This window comes from Sorex fumeus, unplaced genomic scaffold, assembly GCF_029834395.1.
Source record: "Sorex fumeus unplaced genomic scaffold, SorFum_2.1 ptg000017l, whole genome shotgun sequence".
NCBI lineage: Eukaryota > Metazoa > Chordata > Mammalia > Eulipotyphla > Soricidae > Sorex > Sorex fumeus.
In genome coordinates this window covers 2,446,264-2,465,438 of record NW_026606074.1, presented here as the reverse complement: position 1 = coordinate 2,465,438, position 19,175 = coordinate 2,446,264, and the positions used below count along the sequence as shown (strand labels likewise).

Here is a 19,175-nt window from a genome sequence, read left to right as displayed (position 1 = left end):
GCCGGCGCCCGCGCAGCTCGCTCGCTCCGGCCGCGCGCCGCGGGGTTCCGCGGGGACCGAGGGCCGCCCCCTGCGCGGGCGTCGCCACCCACGTGGCGCTGAGCAGGGACCCAGCCCGCCTCTGGGAGCCGCCCCCGGGTGCTGCTGGGTGACGGACACCTGCCCCCGGCGCGGGCCGCCGGCAGGGCCAGAGAGCCGCACCTCGTCCCGCAGAGAGCGGCCCCCCCCCCCCGGCTTCCTCCCGCTCCCCGCGGGCCGGGGCTGCCTTTCCTCGGCCCCGCCCCGGGGGTGGAGCTTACACCAGGCCCCGCCCCTCCGGCCAAATTTGCCCTCGGCCCCGCCCCCTCCGTCGCGCCGCCCGCCGCGGTTCGGGCGTCGCCGGGGCGCCCGCGCTCCCACGCATGCGCACACAGCCGGCTCCGGCGCGCTCTCGCGGCCCGTCGCCGCCGCGGCTCCGTCCCCTCAGTGCCCGTCGTGCGGGGCGAGCGTGGCGATGGCGGCGCAGGAACGCCCCGCGCCGCGCTTCGTCTACGTGACGCGCTTCGGCTCGCACCGGTGCGGCGGCGTGTTGCGGCTGGGCCGCCGGCGGGGCGCGGCCGCCGAGGAGCCGCGGGGAGCGGCGGCGGCCGCGCGGCCTCCCGACCCCCGGGCCCCTCAGCCGTCGGCCACAGGTGGCGCCAGGGGCTCGCCGCCCGCCTTCCCGCCCCCGCTCTGCGACCCCGGCTCGGGAGGTCCGTGGGTCCCGCCCCCCTCGCCCCTGGCGGCCCTGGGCCGGGCGGGGGCGGGAGCTCAGTCCTGGCGTTCGCTTCCGGGGCGCCCCGGAAGGGCCTCTGAGGTCAGATGAAGGTCAAGGCGCCTGGGTTCCCGGCCTGAATCTCACCACAAAGGATGCCCCCCACTCCCCCCCGGAGTTCCCCCTTCCCCGAACAAGTCGGGGCTTTGGTGTGCTTGGGGGTCTTCTTCCCGGGATTCGTCAGCATTTCTGAGCTGGCGGCTTTCAAATGGAGCGCCGCCTTTGCGCCCAGAGGCAGGACAGGGCCCGGGAGATTGTGCAGGGGCTCAGGCGTCTCGCTTGCAGGTCGTGGACTCCCCTGCACCGCCCAGAAATTGTCCCTGAGCACTGAGCTGGGGGTGACCCCCGAAACCAACCAACCAAAATCCAGGATGTCTGGGAGCCGGGAGATCGATCGTGCAGCGCTGAGGTTGCATGTCTCTAGCATGTGCCGTGCCCAGGGGCACCGCGTGGCTCCCCAAGCAGTGCCAGGTGCCGCCCTGGAGAGAGGGTCCCAGCACCAAGGAGGTGTCCGAACAACTTAATCCTTGGCACCGCAAGGCCCAGCTGCACCCATCATACTGCCAAGCATTGAACCTCTCACGGGGTTAGCAGAAAATCCCGGAGCAACACTCAGGGTGCCTGCTCGCCCCCACAACGAAGAAAATAAGACAAATTGCCTTTCCATTGGTTCTCGTTCGGGGTGTTGTAGATGCCAAATGTTTGTCTGTAGTTAGAGCTTCTCTGTGAGTGGGTGTCCTCAAAGCTGGTGGTTCTAAATGAGCACAAACTAGCTTTGTTTGTTTGGTTTTTGGGTCACACCCCGCGAGGCACAGGGGTGACTCCTGGCTCATACACTCAGGAGTTACTCCTAGCGGTGCTTGCGGACCGTATGGGTTGCTGGGAATTGAACCTGGGTCAACCACATGCGAGGCAAACGCCCTACCTGCTGTGCTATTGCTGCAGCCCTGCATTAGCTTTTTCAGTGCCAACTTACTTAGGATTCGTTGACGTGTTCTTTTGAGACTTGACAAAGTTATATGCCTGGCCAGTACCCCTGTCTCCCCATTAAGACTCCTGCATCCCTTTGGTGGGCCCATTCATCTGTCTGGGCTTTTATTCAATTAATTTTTGTTTTGTTTTTGAGCCACACGCAGCTGTGCTCAAGGCATACTCCTGACTCTGTGCTCAGGGATCAGTCCTGGCAGTACTCAGCAGACCATGTACAGTGCTGGGGACAGAACTGGGGTTTGGTGTGGAAGGCAAGTGCTTTAGCCCCTAGACTGTCCTCCCTGTAGGACCAGATTCGTGATACTTGTTTAAGTCAATTGTTCAGGTTGCTGGGTTTAATATTATTTATACTTTGGTTTATTTTGGGCTTGGGGACCATACCCAGGACCACATGGTACCTTAAATCTAATTTGAGTCTCCTGTTTGCAAAGCATATAGTCAGCCCTTTGGGCTATTTTCCCAGCCCCGTTGAGTAGTGACTTTCAAATTGAAAAAGGTAAGAGGCTTCCTAGACCCTTCTAGATTTTTTACCTCTAGTTGTTTTTCTTTTTTTAAATTTTTGGGTCACACCCGGCATTGCGCAGGGGTTACTCCTGGCTCTGCACTCAGGAATTAGTCCTGGCAGTGCTCAGGGGACCATATGGGATGCGGGAATCGAACCTGGGTCAGCCGCGTGTAAGGCAAACGCCCTACCCACTGTGCTATCGCTCCAACCCCATCTCTAGTTATTTTTAACACATTACCCACAGCATTATATAAGCTAATTGGTAAATTGGCATTTAATGATCAAATATGTATCAACAAGCATAAAACTCCCCAAAGAGCTCTGGGGGCAATTTATAATGGTCTCCATTTTAGGACAGTTATCCTTTAAATTATGTATTGCCCTTGATATTCTACCTTCACAGTCCTTTCTTTCTTTTAAATTTAGGCTTAACCCAGGAGAATTTATCTAAAAAGTTTGATTTCCCCATACCTTTGAGTGAAGCTTCCAAAAAAATGAAGAAAAAGAAAAAGGTATATTATTATAAAGTCATGAGAAGTATTTGAGTTTCAAATGGACCTTTTGAATGTGTGAAGATACTCAACACAGTAAAATAGTTTTATCTTTTGAAAAACATATTGAAATGAGAAAATACAACTGAGTAGCGATGGAACTGGTTTGGGAATAATTACTGAGACATTTTCCTTCTAGTATGTGAGGGTATAAAACTCATTTAAATCAAAATTTTTAAAGCATGAAGATGAATGTGCCATAGAAAATAAACTCTGATAGTGTAATGCATGAAAGAAAAATGTGTGTTTCATAGAAAAGAATAATGGGTGAATAATGGTGTCAGGTGGCTCTCTTATTGTTTTGTTTTGGGCAGGGGCCACACCTGCTGGTACTCAGGCCTTACTCCTGACTCTGTGCTCAGTCCTGGACAGTGCTTAGAAGAGGTGTTGGGGATTTAATTCTGGTTGGCCACATGCAAGACAAGTGCCTCACTTATTAATTCTCTAGCCTGTATTGCTCTTTTAAACTAACAAATAGATAGGCCACTTCCAATGGTCCAGCACAGTGCCTGGCTGGATGTCCAGCCCCGCAAAACCCCTGAGAGGAACCCTGGTGATGCCCAGAACCAGCAGCAGCAGCTAAAGAGCTAAACCCAGAGATGCAAATTTAATTTCTAGCAGGAAAACTACCAAGGACCATCAGTGACTGTGAACCATCTTCACCTCTAGGTGTTCAGATGTCACGGTGAACTGGAGTGGTTTCATTAGACTTGAGATTGATCACTCTGCTCATCTTGAATTCCACTTCAGTGTAAAGATGGGTAACAATGCCACGTTAGAATGATATTGTTTCTCAGCCTTGAGCTTATTCTCTTTATACTGCACGTATAGGATAAAATAGCATTCAAGGCAACTATTGTTCACTGCACGTATGCTTAGAGGGAGCCACTAATCTTCTCACTGTGATAGGAAATACTTCTTGCCAGACTACTTTTCTCTTGGGTGAGTAGAAAGGAACAATAGCTCATTTAGTTATGACTACTGTTCTCCAGCTATTGGGGCCAAAGTGCTTTCCCTGTGTTTTTCATTCATTGTAATCATCCAGTGTTCGAACTTATTCCTAGAGGACATAAAACACTTGCCCAGTGTCATGCAGCTGGTAAGTGGCAATGCCAGAATTTAAGCCTAGATTGACCTGTCTGATTCCGTATTCCTCATTTTTATTTTGTAAGGGTAGAGACTCCCAAGCAGTGCTCGGGGGCCCAGGCACTACTCCTGGCAATTTTTGGCCAGATGGGCCAGAAGTTGATTGTTAAGGCTATAGTGTGCTTCAGTCCTGTAGAACCAGGGGTCACAACCACAACCAGCTATGCTTAGGAGGCCACATGTTTGTGGGGGATCAAACCCAGAAGTGCCTTAACCCTGGCACTTGCTAAGGCATACACCTTAACTGTTATACACTCTCTCAACCCCAGTTGTCATTCTTTATGTTCTGGTATATTGAGATTCTAGTAATTTTGCTTTGCTATATTCTAGGAGAAATGTTTAATTATTCGCTAGAATAAAATCCATTAAAAAAACCAAATCATTGCCCACCAGCTGGAAATAGAACCTCACTGTTGTTATTACCTTTTTGAACAGAATTGGATATGTTGGAGCCATTTAGGTAGGACTTTATTGAAATTGCTTTTGAAAGAAAATTTCATCCAGAACAGTGCATTTAATTACTATATAAAAAAAGAAATGCTAGGAAGTCGGGGTTAAAAAAAGGTCAGAGAATTCAGTGATTGTGGGAAAACAATTACATTTAAGTTTTATACCTCTAAGTACTAATATTGATTTATAACAATAATATCAATGGACAGCAAGTGGAGTCCAGTGGCAACTGGTTGCCTCCATCAAGATGTTTTCCTGCTTCGCTGCTCACTGTCCCTTCATTTGCTTATCTTTTTAAGGATTCGGCATGGACCAGTGTACACAAAGTCATTTCCAGAATGCTTAAAGAAAATGAAAAGTATAGACTCAGGCTAAAGTGTCAACAATCATCTACTGAAAGTAAGTTAACACTTTTATTTACTTATTTTTATTTACTACTTTTGGAGTTTTTTAACCGCATCCAATGGTATTGAGGGCTTACTGATGATTTTGTGGTCAGGAGTCTCTCCTGGCAGTGCTTGGAGGACCATAGACCATGCCAGGGATTGAATTGGGGTCGGGCATTTGCAAGGCAAGTTCCTAAATCCCTGTAATATCTCTTTGGCCTTGTCTGTACTCTCTCTGTGGCCTTGTTTTGGGGTTTGGGGCAACATATGGCAGCATTGGGGCTACTCCCAGCTCTGTGGTCAGGGATCACAGGATACAGGATATCGAAAGTGGGCCTTTTGCATACAAAACATGCTTTCAGCCTTTTGAATCCTCCCACCTCGTCACCCCACCACACGTTGGGGGAGGGGTGCTTACTCCGGACTTGGTGTTCAGAGAACTCTCCTGGTGGTGCTTAGTGGACCAGATGTGGTGCTGGGCATCAAACAGGGTTGGCCGCATGCAAGGCAAACACGTTATCCCCTATACTGTCTCTCGGGCCCCAAAGTGCTGGTTTCTGGTTGTTTTGTTGGCTTGTTTGCTCCTATCCAGCTATGCTCAAGGCTTACTCCTGGCTCTGTGCTTAGAGATCACCCCTGGCGGGGTTTGTGGGACCATATGCGGTGCCAGGGATTGAGCCAGGGTCAGCCTGTACAAGGCAAGTGCCTCCCCCCGCTTTATTATAGTGAACAAGGGCTGCTCTCATGATTTAGTCACTATTGGGTCCCCTTAGACCAGTGGATGTGCTCGCTCACCTTTTCCATACACGGTGGCATAAGTAAGGCGGCCATCTCTGCCCTTTTCAGCGTGATGTAAAGTACAGAACCCTTGAAAGTGGTAGTTAGGGAAAGAACCTGGTGAAGTGGTGGGCAGGAAGAGAGTGACTGGAGTTGTCTTGCAGGAGGCATTGAGCATGTTCACAGAGTGAAGTCAACATGCCCTCTTCATTCTTGATTCCCATTAGGAATGAATACAAATTCATTCTTAAATGCAACTTGAATACAAATTACAAATGTGCCCATTTTGCTGAAGAACAATACCTGAGCTCCAGTCAGAAATTAGGTAGTCTTGTCACTTCCTGTCCATGGGTGCAATTTAATTCATTCCACAAGACTCGCCTTTGAGTCATGGCCTTGATGTCATGATTTCGTTACTGGAAAACAACTCAGAAATCAAACTGTGATCTAAAGCTGTGTCAGTACTGAGTTGGGATGGTGGCAAGAGAAGACTCAGAATGAATTTAATCATTAAAAGTATTGGCAGTCCTAGATTCTCAAAGTTTCAGAGATTTACATAACAAGCAAGGGCTTGTTATAGTTCAGTGGGCTGAGCACATGCTTTACATGTGAGTGGCTTAGGGTTCAATCCCTGGCACCACATAGTTTTCTGAGAACTCTTGGGAGCAACCCTTGAGCACAGGAGTTGCCTCTGGGCCCTGCAGCGTGTAGCCTCCAAACCCACAAAAAATCACGTAGCAAATCATACCATATGATTTGAGAGATCATATTTTTTCCTTCACATGCCCCTCTTAACATACATGCTTACTGCAGGTTCATAGGTTTGATGATAGACTCTATTTTGCAAGTTAGTAAACCCACAGAATGAAATTTTTTGAAGAATATTTTCATAAGCTAATAATTAGAACAGAATACCATCTAAGCAACATAACACAGGATACTCATTACTGTTCACGTAATAATGTATTAATAATAGCATAAGTTGTTTGCAATAAACCTGTGTTTGAATGAGTGATATTTGAATTATCTCTTCTTACTCAATTAAAGATAATGAGAGGCTGGAGAGATTTCTCAGCGGGCTAAGTGCATGCAAGGCCCTATTTCATTTCCCAGCACTGCATGGTCCCTACTGCATAAGCATCACTAGAACCAGCCCCCCAGCACAGACCCAGGAATAGAGCCTGTGAGCACTGCTAAAGGTGCTTCCCACAAACACCAAAATTCAGAAGTTAAAACCCCCACATTCAGAAGGTATAGAGGAAGTGTGAGTGGTAGATCTCTATGCAAGAACTTGGACATTGTTTCTTTTCAGAGTGTTAATCCAAATCCATGAATTTTAAGAAACATGCTCCCTTACATCTGATTTTACCCTGACCAGAGCGTTAAATTTGCCATGTCCTCTTATGTCTCAGCAAGAAACCACCTACTAGGTATATCTTGCCAGAGTTGCTTAAAACAACTTAAAATAATATGCTGGTTTTCCAGAAATACCTCTCTTAAACAAAAGATGTTCTTATGATTCATTATTTGGTTGCATAACTTTCAACCAGAATTTAAAAAACCTAATAATTTCATTTAAAAAATACATATAATTTCATTTCTCCATATTTTCGGAGGGGGAAACCAGACCTGGCAATGTTTAGGGGTTACTCCTGGCTCTGCATCCAGGAATTACTCCTGGAGGTGCTTGGGGGACCATACAGAATCCTCGGGAATAAACCCAGGTTGCCCCCTTTTAAGGCACACGCCTTGCCTGCTGTACTATCACTTCAGCCTCTCTTCATATTTTTTGGGGGGATTGTTTGTTTTTTTGTTTTGGGGGCCACACCTGTCACTGCTTAGGGATTACTCCTGGCTGTGTACTCAGGGAACACTCCTGGTGGGCTCAAGGAACCATATGGGATGCCGTGGATTGAATCCAGGTCAGTTGCTTGTAAGGCAAGCACCCTACCTGCTGTACAATCTCTCTAGCTCCATCCTTCATTAAATTTTTGATAATGGGAAAAACCCTAAGAAAAACCCACTTTAATAATTTTCCTTACATTTTCTATCCCTAAACTCTAGTGGTACAAAATAAATCATCATCTTCTGCTAAGGATCCATGGAGATTCAGTTATGAAAGGCTGGCTTCTCCCTGCCTTTCTTCCTCTTTCCATCCTGCCTTCCCCCACCTTTGCTGTCTACCCACTGCTAGTTTCAGCTGTGTTTCCTTTCTTCCTTTCTTCACCCAGTGTTCGGCATGTGTAGTCAGTGGTTTACACATCGATTAAATATAAGACTTTCACTCAAGAGCTGGGGGTGGGGGTTGTAGTGATAATACAGCAGGTAGCGCATTTTCCTTGCATGTGGCCAACCCAGGTTCGATCCTTGGCATCCCATATGGTCCCTCTGAGCACTGCCAGGAGTAGTTTCTGAGTGCAGAGCCAGGACTAACCCCTGAGCATCACTGGGTGTGTCCAAAAAAGCTAAATAAATAAACAAACAAACATTTTTTAAAAAGGAGCTAGGAATGAAGGTCAGAAGAAAGAGCACTTTCCTCACATGTGTGATGCCCAGATTTCATCCCGGGTGTCACACACACACACATGCACATGTACACGTACAAACAAACAGTCCTTCCTTTGGGCCTTCACAATTATTTCAGAATGACCCTTTCCATGGTTTATATATTTTTCTTTCATTCTGACCTTTGCTCTTAAGTTTAGTTCTTGGGAAAAAAATGAATGCTTTCTACTTTTTCCTTTTTCTGATACTGCTTTCTGAATGTCCTGGAAGCAACTCACAGTCTCAAGTCAGTATTGACCCAGCTTTAGGTCACAGTTATCTATTCTGTCTGATCACCTGACTCTATTTGTGACTTTTTTGTTTCGTTTTGTATTTTGTGCTTTGGGGACCACTCAAGGATTACTCCTGGCTCTGTGCTCAGGGTTCATTCCTTTGGGGACAGATGTGGTGCTAGAGATTGAACTGGGGTTAGCCATATGAAAGATAAGTGCCTTAACCCCAGTGCTAGCTCTCCAGCTCTTGTATTTTTTTCTTTTTTTGGGTCACACCCAGCGATACTCAGGGGTTACTCCTGGCTCTGCACTCAGGAATTACTACTGGTGGTGCTCAGGGGACCATAAGGGATGCCGGGAATTGAACCCAGGTCAGCTGTGTGCAAGGCAAATGCCCTATTCCCTTTACTATCACTCCAGCCCTGAGCCCTTGTATTTTTTTTTGTTTCTTTTGCTCCCACTTACAACAGATGTTAGAAATAATTTTTGGCCTTCTTTTCTCTTTATTTGCTTTAGGTAATGTTCCCATTTTTATAGCTTTAATTTCTCTTTCTGGAGCTTCTTTGAAATGTCACATGTTCTAAACTGAACCTATCATTCCTCCTCTCACCCCTTTTATGTTGTAATTTTGCCCCTCTTTAAAAAAAATCACATGGTTACATTAAATTTTTTTCCACTAAAAAACATTTTATTTATTTTTTTTCCAGATTTACACATTTTTGTGCTTGGGTTTCAATTATACAATGATCAAACACCCATCCCTCCACCAATACGCATTTCCCAACACCACGGATCCTAACATTAAATTTTTAAGAAAAGATTGTGGCTCGTCGGGTTGGGTTTAGAAAATAATAGAAAAAAGTAAGGTGGAAAGGAAAAGTGGAGTTTTTGAAGTGGGAATGTTGGGGAGAGAAGGCAGGTTTTACACTTTAATAGAGCACCTTCATTGAGGCTAAGAAATTAGTGTTTAGGGATGGGCAGTGGGTCCCGACTACCTTATTTGTGGTAGTTGTAGTGAAGAAAAGTATCAAAATAGGTGAAGGGACCTGAGTGATAGTACAGCAGGGAGGGTGCTTGCCTTTCATACAGCCAAACCAGGTTTGATTCCTGGTACCCTATATGGTCCCTGGAACACTGCCAGGAGTAATTCCTGAGTGCAGAGCCAGGAGGAACCCCTGAGCACTGCCAGCTATGGCCCAGACAAAAGCAACCTCCTCCAAAAACCAAAACAAAACAGAAAAGTATATGAGGTGTGTTCGAAGAGACTACCTTGAGTGAATAGGTCAAGACTTTTTAATCAGTTTAGATAGTGAAAAATATGGAGTATTCTCTTAAGTTTCCTTTTTTCCAAGGGCCAGAGCCATAGTATAATGCAAGTAAAGAGCTTGCCTTGCCACATGGATTGGATCTCCAGCATCCTGTTTGGTCTTGCAAGCCCTGTGAGGGGTTAGTGCAGAGCCAGAGCTAGCCTTGAACTTAGCTAGCGTTGCTCCCCAGCCCCACAAAAACTTTTCTTTTCTAAAAGTTACATAAATAATGCAGACACATCCAAATTATTCTTTGCCCAAGGTCACTAATTTTTTTTAAACATTTTTCCACCTTTCTTTTATCATTCTCCTCTGTTCGCATGTGTGAAGAATCATCCCCTTATTTCTGCTTGTACATTCAAGAACAAGGATCTTTTATGTACTCATATTGTTGTTATCAAGTACAGGAAACTTAAAATTGGCCTAAAGCATACATGTTAGTTGTTTCAGTCAAGTACCTGGGGGTTGGGGAGGAGATTGGGACCCCTGCCAGCAGTACTCAGGAGATACTCCTGACTCTGCTGAGGAGTTAACTCCTGGTAGTGCTCAAACCAGGAACAGCTGCATGCAAGGCCAGCAACTCAACCCCGATACACTATCTCTGGCCACTTAGGTGATATATCTAATTGTGATCTCTCTTTTTCCCAGTTTTTTTGGGGGCATACCCAGCTATGTGTGCTCAGGGTTTACTCATGACTGTGTGCTCAGGGATCACTTCTGGCAGGGCTGGGCGACCATCTGCAGTGCTGGGGATCAAAGCTGGATTGGCTGCATGTAAGGCAAGCACCCTGCCCGCTGTACTGTCTGAATGGGCCCTGTTTAATCTGACTTAATCTCTAATACCTTTTCAGGCTTGAATTTTCACCATGTTGATTTTTTGTTGTTGATATTTTTTAAAAGAATACAGCTCACTTGTTTTTCTGACTATTCCATTGGACTTGTTGATACCTTTTCATGATTTGATTCACATTTTGCGTTTGTTGCTTTAGAACTTCGTGTAAGGAACATTTTCTTCTCAAAGTATCGCCTCTGGCATCAGTGATCTTCATTATTTCTCACTGATGATGTTAAGTTGGCTCACTGGTTACGTGGCTGCCCATTTCTCTGCTATATATAGTGGCTGTTTTCCTATTGTAATTAATACATGTTGTCTGGAAAGATAACCAGAGACTGATGATGCCTTTATGCGCCATCAGCACAGAATGCTGTAAAGCACAGATCGATCAGAGCGGCAGTTGGAAAGAATCTGGAGGAGCAGTCTGGCACAGAGGCAGGCCAGGAGGTTAAAGGGAAGGTCTGGGGATTGTCATCACTGGCAGGGTAGCAGGTGGAATTCCCTTACACGAGCAGGATGGAGGGGTGGGGAGGAGATAGAGAATTAACTACATAGAGAAGAAAAGACCCTGAATGAAGAAATAAAAAATTCAGGAAGTTGGGAGAAAGAGCTGACTGGGTGAAAGGTTGAGCAGTTGTTTGGTAGGATTTTCACCCGAGGGCCTCAGGCAGGCTGGCCATTGGAATGTGGCATCACTGGTATCAAGACTATACAAAGACCGCCCCCCACCCCCCGTGGTTCCAGCAGGAGAGGTGGAGGGGATGCTGCCCGTGCAGAGAGATAGGGACAGACTAACAGCAGAGTACAATGCCGCAGCGCCAGATAGGAGTTCCAGGCTTAGCCAGGAGAGAGAGGACAAATGGAACATGCAGGAGATCAGGGGTGCACAGGAGAGCAATGACCTTGTTCACTGAGAACATTAGGGACACCAAGTAGGTTTGGAAATAGACCAAAGAAAAGATTTTCAGAGAGCACCTCGAAGAAAAGCAGAAGTGCCAAGTGACAACAGTGTCCTTGTTTGCAAGTATATGAAAGGCCTGTGTATGATACAGCATTTCTGGGACATGATTCTCATAGGTGGGACTGTTAAGGTCACCCAAGGTGTTGGCAGGAGTTGGAGGGGAGAAGAAAAATAGGATCAACATAGTAAGTCCATTAGATGTGTGTTACTGTCAAGTGGAGAGAGCAAAAGTCATAGTAAGAACTGGGCTGGAGAGGTAGTCCAGAGGGTGAAGCATTTACCTTGCATGCAGCCAAACTTGGTTCAATTCCTGGCACTCCATGGGGCCCCCCAAACCCAGGAGTGACCCCTGAGCACAGAGCAAGGAGTAAGTCCAGAGAACTACTGGGTGTGGCCCTAAACACACCCTCCCCCCAAAAGTCATAAGAACCAAAAATTCAGGGTGAGGTTGTTGCTGGGCAGTCTTAGAAATGTCAACAATGTTCAGTGAGTACTGATAGTGCCATCTTCTATTAACACCTTTTAATTTTGTCACATTTTATTTAGGAGTGAACCCTGTGGATCTGTTGACCAAAGAAGATTGTGAAGAGTTTAAAGATGGAACTTTAAATTGAATCATAACCTCTTTGTTTGGGTGGTTTGTTGGAATTAGAATTTCAGTAATTGGATAGAATGACATATTAGGGCACAAAATTAATAGTATTTTGGGGTCAGAGCAGTGCTGGGGATCGAATCCAGGTTGACCACATGCAGGCAAGTGCCCTATCCATTGTACTATCTCCAACCCCTAAAATTTTTTTCTTCTAGCATTTCCACTACATTCTCATGGTTTCCATTTCTTTGATGAAATTCCACATCTAACCTTGCATTTTTTCAACCTTTTCCACCAGAAGCTTTATTCTGTAAATCAAAGTTATTTTCAATTCCTCCTGTTCATTTCCAACATCAGCATCGCATGAATCTTTCTTTTGGTTACAGTAAGTTGACTCCTGGGCTTGTTTCCTTGTATGTCTCTTGACCTGAAGGGGTATGTTTAAGCTACACCAGATGGTGTTCAGAGCAGGAGAAAATGCTCCTTCTGTTTGTGGTTGCTGCAGATTCGTCCTCCACACTGATTCACAGTCAGCTTTATTAAATAGGGATGAATGATTCCTGGGAACTTGATCAGTATTTGGCATTCACCCCAGGTAGGCAGGTGCTGGCATCCGGTCTCACCTCAGAGGTACTTGTTTTTCCTTAGATTTAAAATTAGTGGTTTGCATTGGGACCTTGCTTGGCATTCTGACAACTCAAGAAAAATGATGATTTTGCAGATATTCAACTCTTTTTTTCTGTTTGTATGAAAGTCAGACTCTTTCCAGTTGAGTACAGCCAAAGCTAACTCCAGAAATTTAGCCCATCAAACCTTGGTGGGTGATCATTAATTTCCTCTGGATGTGAAGTTCCAGCCACAATCTCTTTTTTCTGTCAAACATGGATTCAAGGATGCAAGTTGGGTTCATCACTTATTATTGGCTCATGACCTTGATTAGAGTGTGTTGGATTTTTACTTAGTTACTTTTCACAATACAGTAAGCAACCATGATCATACCCTCCCCCTGCCCACAACAATATGAGTCAGCCCGAGGACAAGTGTCATGCCCCCTGTGCCGCCACCGTGGCTCCCTTGTTCTACTTTATCAGCAGCAGTGCTCAACCTCAAGGAAAGGAGAATAAAAATCACGGTGAACTATAGTTCCTCAATACACAATCAAAAATACCCCACAGCGAGTCCTTGTACTGTCAGAAGCTCTCTGCTCCAGAAGAGGACGAGCCCATTAAAACATTACATTGTCTGTCTTAAGTAGACACGTTTGTTAAACAGAACAAGAAAGCTAGAAGCAAAAATTAATAATAGATATTTACAGTCCACTGATCCACGCAGAGGAGCTTGGGCCTGTAAAAGGAATTTTCCACATGGTCTTCCACATGCTCAGTGAACTTAAATTCAACTATTGATTTTTATCGTTATTGGCTTACTAAACTTACTTACTAAACTAAGAAAATGATTTATGTCTTCTATTGGTTTAAAAGTAAATATATTTTGGGGGAGGTAGACAAAAAAAGTATTGATTAAAAAAAGTACTCATAAAACCATTTGTATAAAATTCCTCTAATAATTTTATTTTAATCTGTATGTTTTCACATGGTAGAGACCTCACTGTCTGTACCACTTTGATTTTTCTTTTGTATTTTGGAAATTCTTTGTGCAAAATAAATACATAATAAAAATGTGTGAGTGGAGAGTGGAAGCATGAGTGAGAGAATAAGGAATGTGAAAGAAGAAAACATTGAAAAGAAAATAAATACCTGCTGGTCAACTTTGTGATCCTCCTTTAAACAGGAAAGCCTTGAGTCTTTGGTTTGTTTTCGTTTTTGAACCACACTTGGACATGCTCAGGGCTTACTCCTAGCTCTGTACTTGAGGATCACTCCTGGTGGAACGTGGGAAACTCTGTGCAGTGTTAGGTATTGAACCCAGGATGACCAAATGCAAGGCAAGCACCTTACCCCCTGTACTGTCTCTCTGGCCCCTGTGACATTATTGTTACTGACCGCCTAATATTTCATCTTATGGGATAAACCCAGTTTTTACCTTCTGCCTGCTGCTGGTAGATATTTAATTTGCAAGGATTCAATCGATCTCTATTTTCACTAAGCCACAACTATACAGCAATCATGTCAATTTTAGGACAAGAGGTATTAAGGACACGTATAATTAATAAGGTCACATTCCTCCCCACTGCTTGTTCTTCAGTTTTGTAATTCAATACCAAGGGTTTGTCATTGTCCAATGTTGTCTCTTCCCTTGTTCCGTCTGTTTCCCACAGATAAGAGAGATCATCTAGATTTGTTCTTCTGCCTCTGATTTATTTCACTTAACATGAAGCCCTTCAGTTCCACCCACAATGCAGCAGACTTGCATGATTTCATCTTTCCTTACGCTGCATAGTATTCCAATGTGTGTACAATGCCAAGAATTTTATTGGGCAGAGACTGCTTGGATGTTCATGTGATTTCTGCCTAGATGGGCAAGAGAACAATCAGAGTTGTTAGGGGGGAGTGATCTGAGAGAGATTCAGGGAGGAGAATGGTCCAGACTTGATGTCCTGATGTAGATGAGAGGAAAGAGAAACGAACTGCCCTCCATTTTCTGGCGGAATAGGGGGGAACGATGGAGCAGATCAATGAGAGAAGCAATGTAGAGGGGAGAGTGGGGCAGGGGACAGGGGTGCAGTAGAGGGGAGAGGCTTGATGTGGGGAGGGGTTTTTGTTCTCCCCACAGAGACTGCACTCACTGGAGACTGAACTCACCATCTAGGCCAGGAGGCCTTTTGTGCCTGGAGGTGGGTGAGCCGGTCCTCAGATGGGAAGACAGTTGCAAGGGTTGTCTCTTAGAAACATCCATTTTGAAGCCACGTTAAAAAAAAAAGAGAAAAACTTTCTCACAGTGCCTTTACTCTGATCGGTTTATGTTGTCATAAAGGCCTCCCCAGACCTTAATTGGAAGGTTCTTTGTAAGCATCCTCCTTGGACTAGGTTGTTGTCAGTTTCCTTCCCTCACCCCAAACCCCTGCAAATTTTCCCCTTTATTTAGAGAATCTCCCTCTTTATTTCTAGCCAATCACAGGAGACATTTTGACTGCCTTCTCTGCCATTTGCCTTTCCGGCTCTCTCTTGTCCTTTAAATCAGAAGTCAGCAAAGTCCCTTCCTTTTTTTTTATTATAAGAAGAAAGAGAATCTCATGCTTTTCATAGCTTTCTGACTGTTATTTGAAATTTAAATATAGAGCTCCTAGCAATAGTATGAGCATAGCTTTCTTTTTATGCTTGCCTCTGGGAGATTCTGCGAACAGATTTCTAAAAAGCTTATATTCCTATCACGCCATTAACTTTTGAATAACAGTCTTAAACCGGCAACTTAACAAAATTTATAACGAGACAGTTAGAGAGCTTTTATCATCCCTTTCATTGGAGAGACTTCTATACAGGGAGACAAAACACTGAATGCTAAGGACGTAATGAAAACTGATCACAGGCGTGTTATAGAGCCTTTGAAATTTATGGTTGTGAAATAATTGCTTTCAGATAAAGCAGCATTGGAGCACTTTGAAAAAAGACTCACATCATATTCACTTTTCTCCCATTTCCAGTTCTCACAAGAGTGTCTTAGGAAATGGAACAGAAACTGCATTGGTGAAAATAAGGACAGGGGTTGACACCTGACAGATATGGGGGCAAATGAGACAGGGAGGTGAGAAGCGTCTGCTGATGACCTCATTTCATACGGGTGCTCGTCAAAAGATTTTGTTCTGTGCTTGCTTGTTCTGGGGGCCACGACCCACAGGGTGCAGGGATCACGCCTGGTGGACTTGGGGGACCATATGGGATTTGGCATATAGAAGGCAAATGCCTTACCCCTTATAGTATCTCTCTTGCACTGTCTTCGGGGTGGGGGCACACTGACTGTGCTCAGGGCTTGCTCTGGGCTCTGTGCTCAAAAATCTATCCTGTTGGAGCTCGGAGGAACATATGTGGTGCTGAGGATTAAGCCGAGGCCAGCTGTGTGCAAGTCAAGCTCCTTCAATGCTCCTTAAAATCTCTTCAACCCTTGTTTCATTCTTGATTCTGGGAGCTGAAGATGAATTGAATTTTTTTTCTTTTTGGGGTCACACCTGGTGATGCACAGGTGTTACTCCTGGCTCTGCACTCAGGAGTTACTCCTGGCGGTGCTCAGGGGACCGTATGGGACGCTGGGAATCGAACCTGGGTTGGCCGCGTGCAAGGCAAACACCCTACCCGCTGTGCTGTCTCTCCAGCCCCCGAATTGAATTATCTTTTTGACATGTTCTAAATGAACCACAGACACATTTGAAGACATTCTGTGCACCTTTCAAATGGTTAAGGTGGGGGGCAGTACAGCAGAGAAGGTGCTCGCCTTGCATGCCAAGAACCCAGGCTTGATCCCCAGCACCCTAAGTCTGCCAGGAGTGATTCTGGAGTGCATAGTCTGGACTAAGTCCTGAGCACTGTAGAATGTGGCCCTACCAAACCAAAAATAAATAAAGGGGGAAGTTGATACATAAAACAAAGAAATAGCAAGGAACCAAAATAATTATGATACATATCAGATAAGCATTATCTTGTAAGAGCTGAGCCAAATTTCCATTTTGAAAGATTTTCCATAATGACCAATTTGAAAAATAAAGCCCTTATTGTGAAGAATTTCTAGGGTTTTTTTCTAGTGAAATTTTATTTAAAAATTAAATCATTATGGGGACCAGAGAGATAGTACAATGTGTCGGACCCTTGCTTTACACATGGCTGACCCGGGTTCAATCTCCGATACCCGCTCTCATCCCCTGAGCACCACCAGGAGTATTCCTATGTGCAGAGCCCTGAACATTGCTGGGAGTGACCCCAAAACCTAAATAAAAATAAATTATTATGTGTTTTTGCTTTTTGTTTAAAAATAATGCTTTTTAAAAAAAACAATGTTTTTTGTTTAAAAACAAAAAAAAAACCAAAAACACATAATAATTTAATTTATTTCTATTTAGGTTTTGGGACTGTAGCGATAGCACAGCAAGTAGGGTATTGAACGTGGCCGTGGCCTTGCACGTGGCCTTGCACGTGGCCGACTCAGGTTCGGTTCTTTTGACCCTCTCGGAGAGCCCAGCAAGCTACCGAGAGTATCATGTCTGCACAGCAGAGCCTAGCAAGCTACCCGTGGTGTATTCGGTATGCCAAAAACAGTAACAACAAGTCTCACAATGGAGATGTTACTGGTGCCTGCTTGAGCAAATCGATGAATGGGAGGACAGACAGACAGTTTGAGCCACACCCAGAGGTGATTTGAGTCACACCCAGAGGTGATTTGAGACTTTTATTCCTGGTGCTGAGCCCAGGGATTACTCCTGGCAGGGTTTGGGATACCCTACCACAGTGCTGGAGATTGAAGCTGGGTCAACCGCATGCAAAACAAGCACCTTTCCCCCATTTATCTCTCCTAAAGCCCTAGTACAAAAGGTTGGGAAGCAAGTGCCATTGCTGAAAGAAAGGTTTGCATCCCCTGCCCCCACCCTAAAATGAGGAACTCAAAGCACTAAGCACTAACTAGGACTAACTGACCACTATACATCTATAAAAGTACAGTTTGCAAGATCGAAGGTTATCCATATGCACCAAATAACATACCTTTCATGTGAGTCTAATGAAAAAATAAATAGCAGCAACTATGTTTCTTTTCCTGACAGACCAAGCAAATGAAAGATCAGTGAGGGGGGCTGGAGCAATAGCACAGCAGGTGGGACGTTTGCCCTGCACGCGGCCGACCCAGGTTCAATTCCCAGCATCCCATATGGTCCCCCCGAGCACTGCCAGGAGTAATTCCTGAGTTCATGAGCCAGGAGTAACTCCTGTGCATTGCCAGGTGTCACCCAGAGGAAAAAAAAAAAGGACCAGTCAGTGAAGGTACAGATATTGAAATCATTTAATAGACTTGATATTTTAAGAGCTAGATATAAAATTTGCATTTATTTAGATTATAATTTTGTTTCCCTTTATACTCAGAGAATTGTAACAGAAATGGCTCATACGTTAGGCCACAAAAAAAGATGAATACATTTTCTCCAAGCAGAAGTAGACAGAAAACACTGTCGGAATATATGCAACTTCTAATCAAACTAGAAACTGATCTCTAAAGATATAAATTAACCACAGTGAAAACCAAGCATCTAGAAATTATAATTATTTTCCTGAACAACTCATTGAATCAAGACCCACATTTTGATCATAAAATATTTGAAAAAATGATCATGAAGAAACAGGAGGACTCAAGGCAATTTAAAATGGTAGCATTAATTCCTTTCATTAGCAAACAGGAAGGAGGCAAATCAGTAATCTAGGTATTTGTCCCAGGAAGTTCAGAAGAGGAAAATGAGATAATCTAAAGGAGATCAGGAAAAACATATTTAAAATATCTTTATTAAGGACCTATGGAGACAGCTCAAAGGGCTAGCTAGGGCTTATGCTTGAGGTCAGACCCGGGCATTTCACCTCACCCTGGCACCGGGGTACTGTAGGTCCAGATGTCAGGAAGAGCATCACCAAGTGACTTCCATACCTTTGAGCACTGCCTGGGAGGGGACCCCCCCCACACACACATATAAATTGATCAATGAGAAAACTAAAAACAAAACTGATTAAGAGCTGGTTCTAAAAATGCTTATCTAATGATTGAATTAGAGTAAAATGTTTATAGGGGCTGGAGAGGTAGTGCCGTGGGCAGGGCACTTGCCTTGCATACAGCCGACCTGGGTTCAATCCCTGCATTCCAGATGGTTACTTGCACCCCGCCAGAAGTGATCCCTAAGCACAGAGCCAGGAGTAAGCCCTGAGCACCACCAGGTGTGACCCAGAAAACAAACAAAAAGTGGGGGGAAGGGAATATTTGTTTACACATCCAGGTGCTGTTCTAAGCCCTGTGACTGTCTTCTCTCCCCTGGTCCTTTGGAACTCCCTGCGCTGTGTGTACTAATACTAATAGTCTTCTCAGAGTATGAGGGTCTGTTTTACGTGACCAGTTCCCCTCCCCTTCCCGCTGTTTCTGTCGTAATGCCAGGGCTCAACATACTTGTGTGAGCCTTGCATGCAGC

The 19,175-nt window shown here is 45.0% G+C and overlaps 1 protein-coding gene across 1 annotated transcript; it reads left to right on the top strand.

Annotated features, from left to right (window-relative positions):
• Window positions 1–493: 493 nt before the first annotated feature.
• On the top strand, window positions 494–12,315 carry CUNH5orf47 (chromosome unknown C5orf47 homolog). Its single transcript, XM_056112360.1, has 4 exons — window positions 494–731; window positions 2,715–2,800; window positions 4,735–4,834; window positions 12,025–12,315. Exons 1-4 carry the CDS (start codon window positions 494–496, stop codon window positions 12,090–12,092), a joined length of 492 nt encoding a protein of 163 aa, XP_055968335.1. The 3' UTR covers window positions 12,093–12,315.
• Window positions 12,316–19,175: the final 6,860 nt, after the last annotated feature.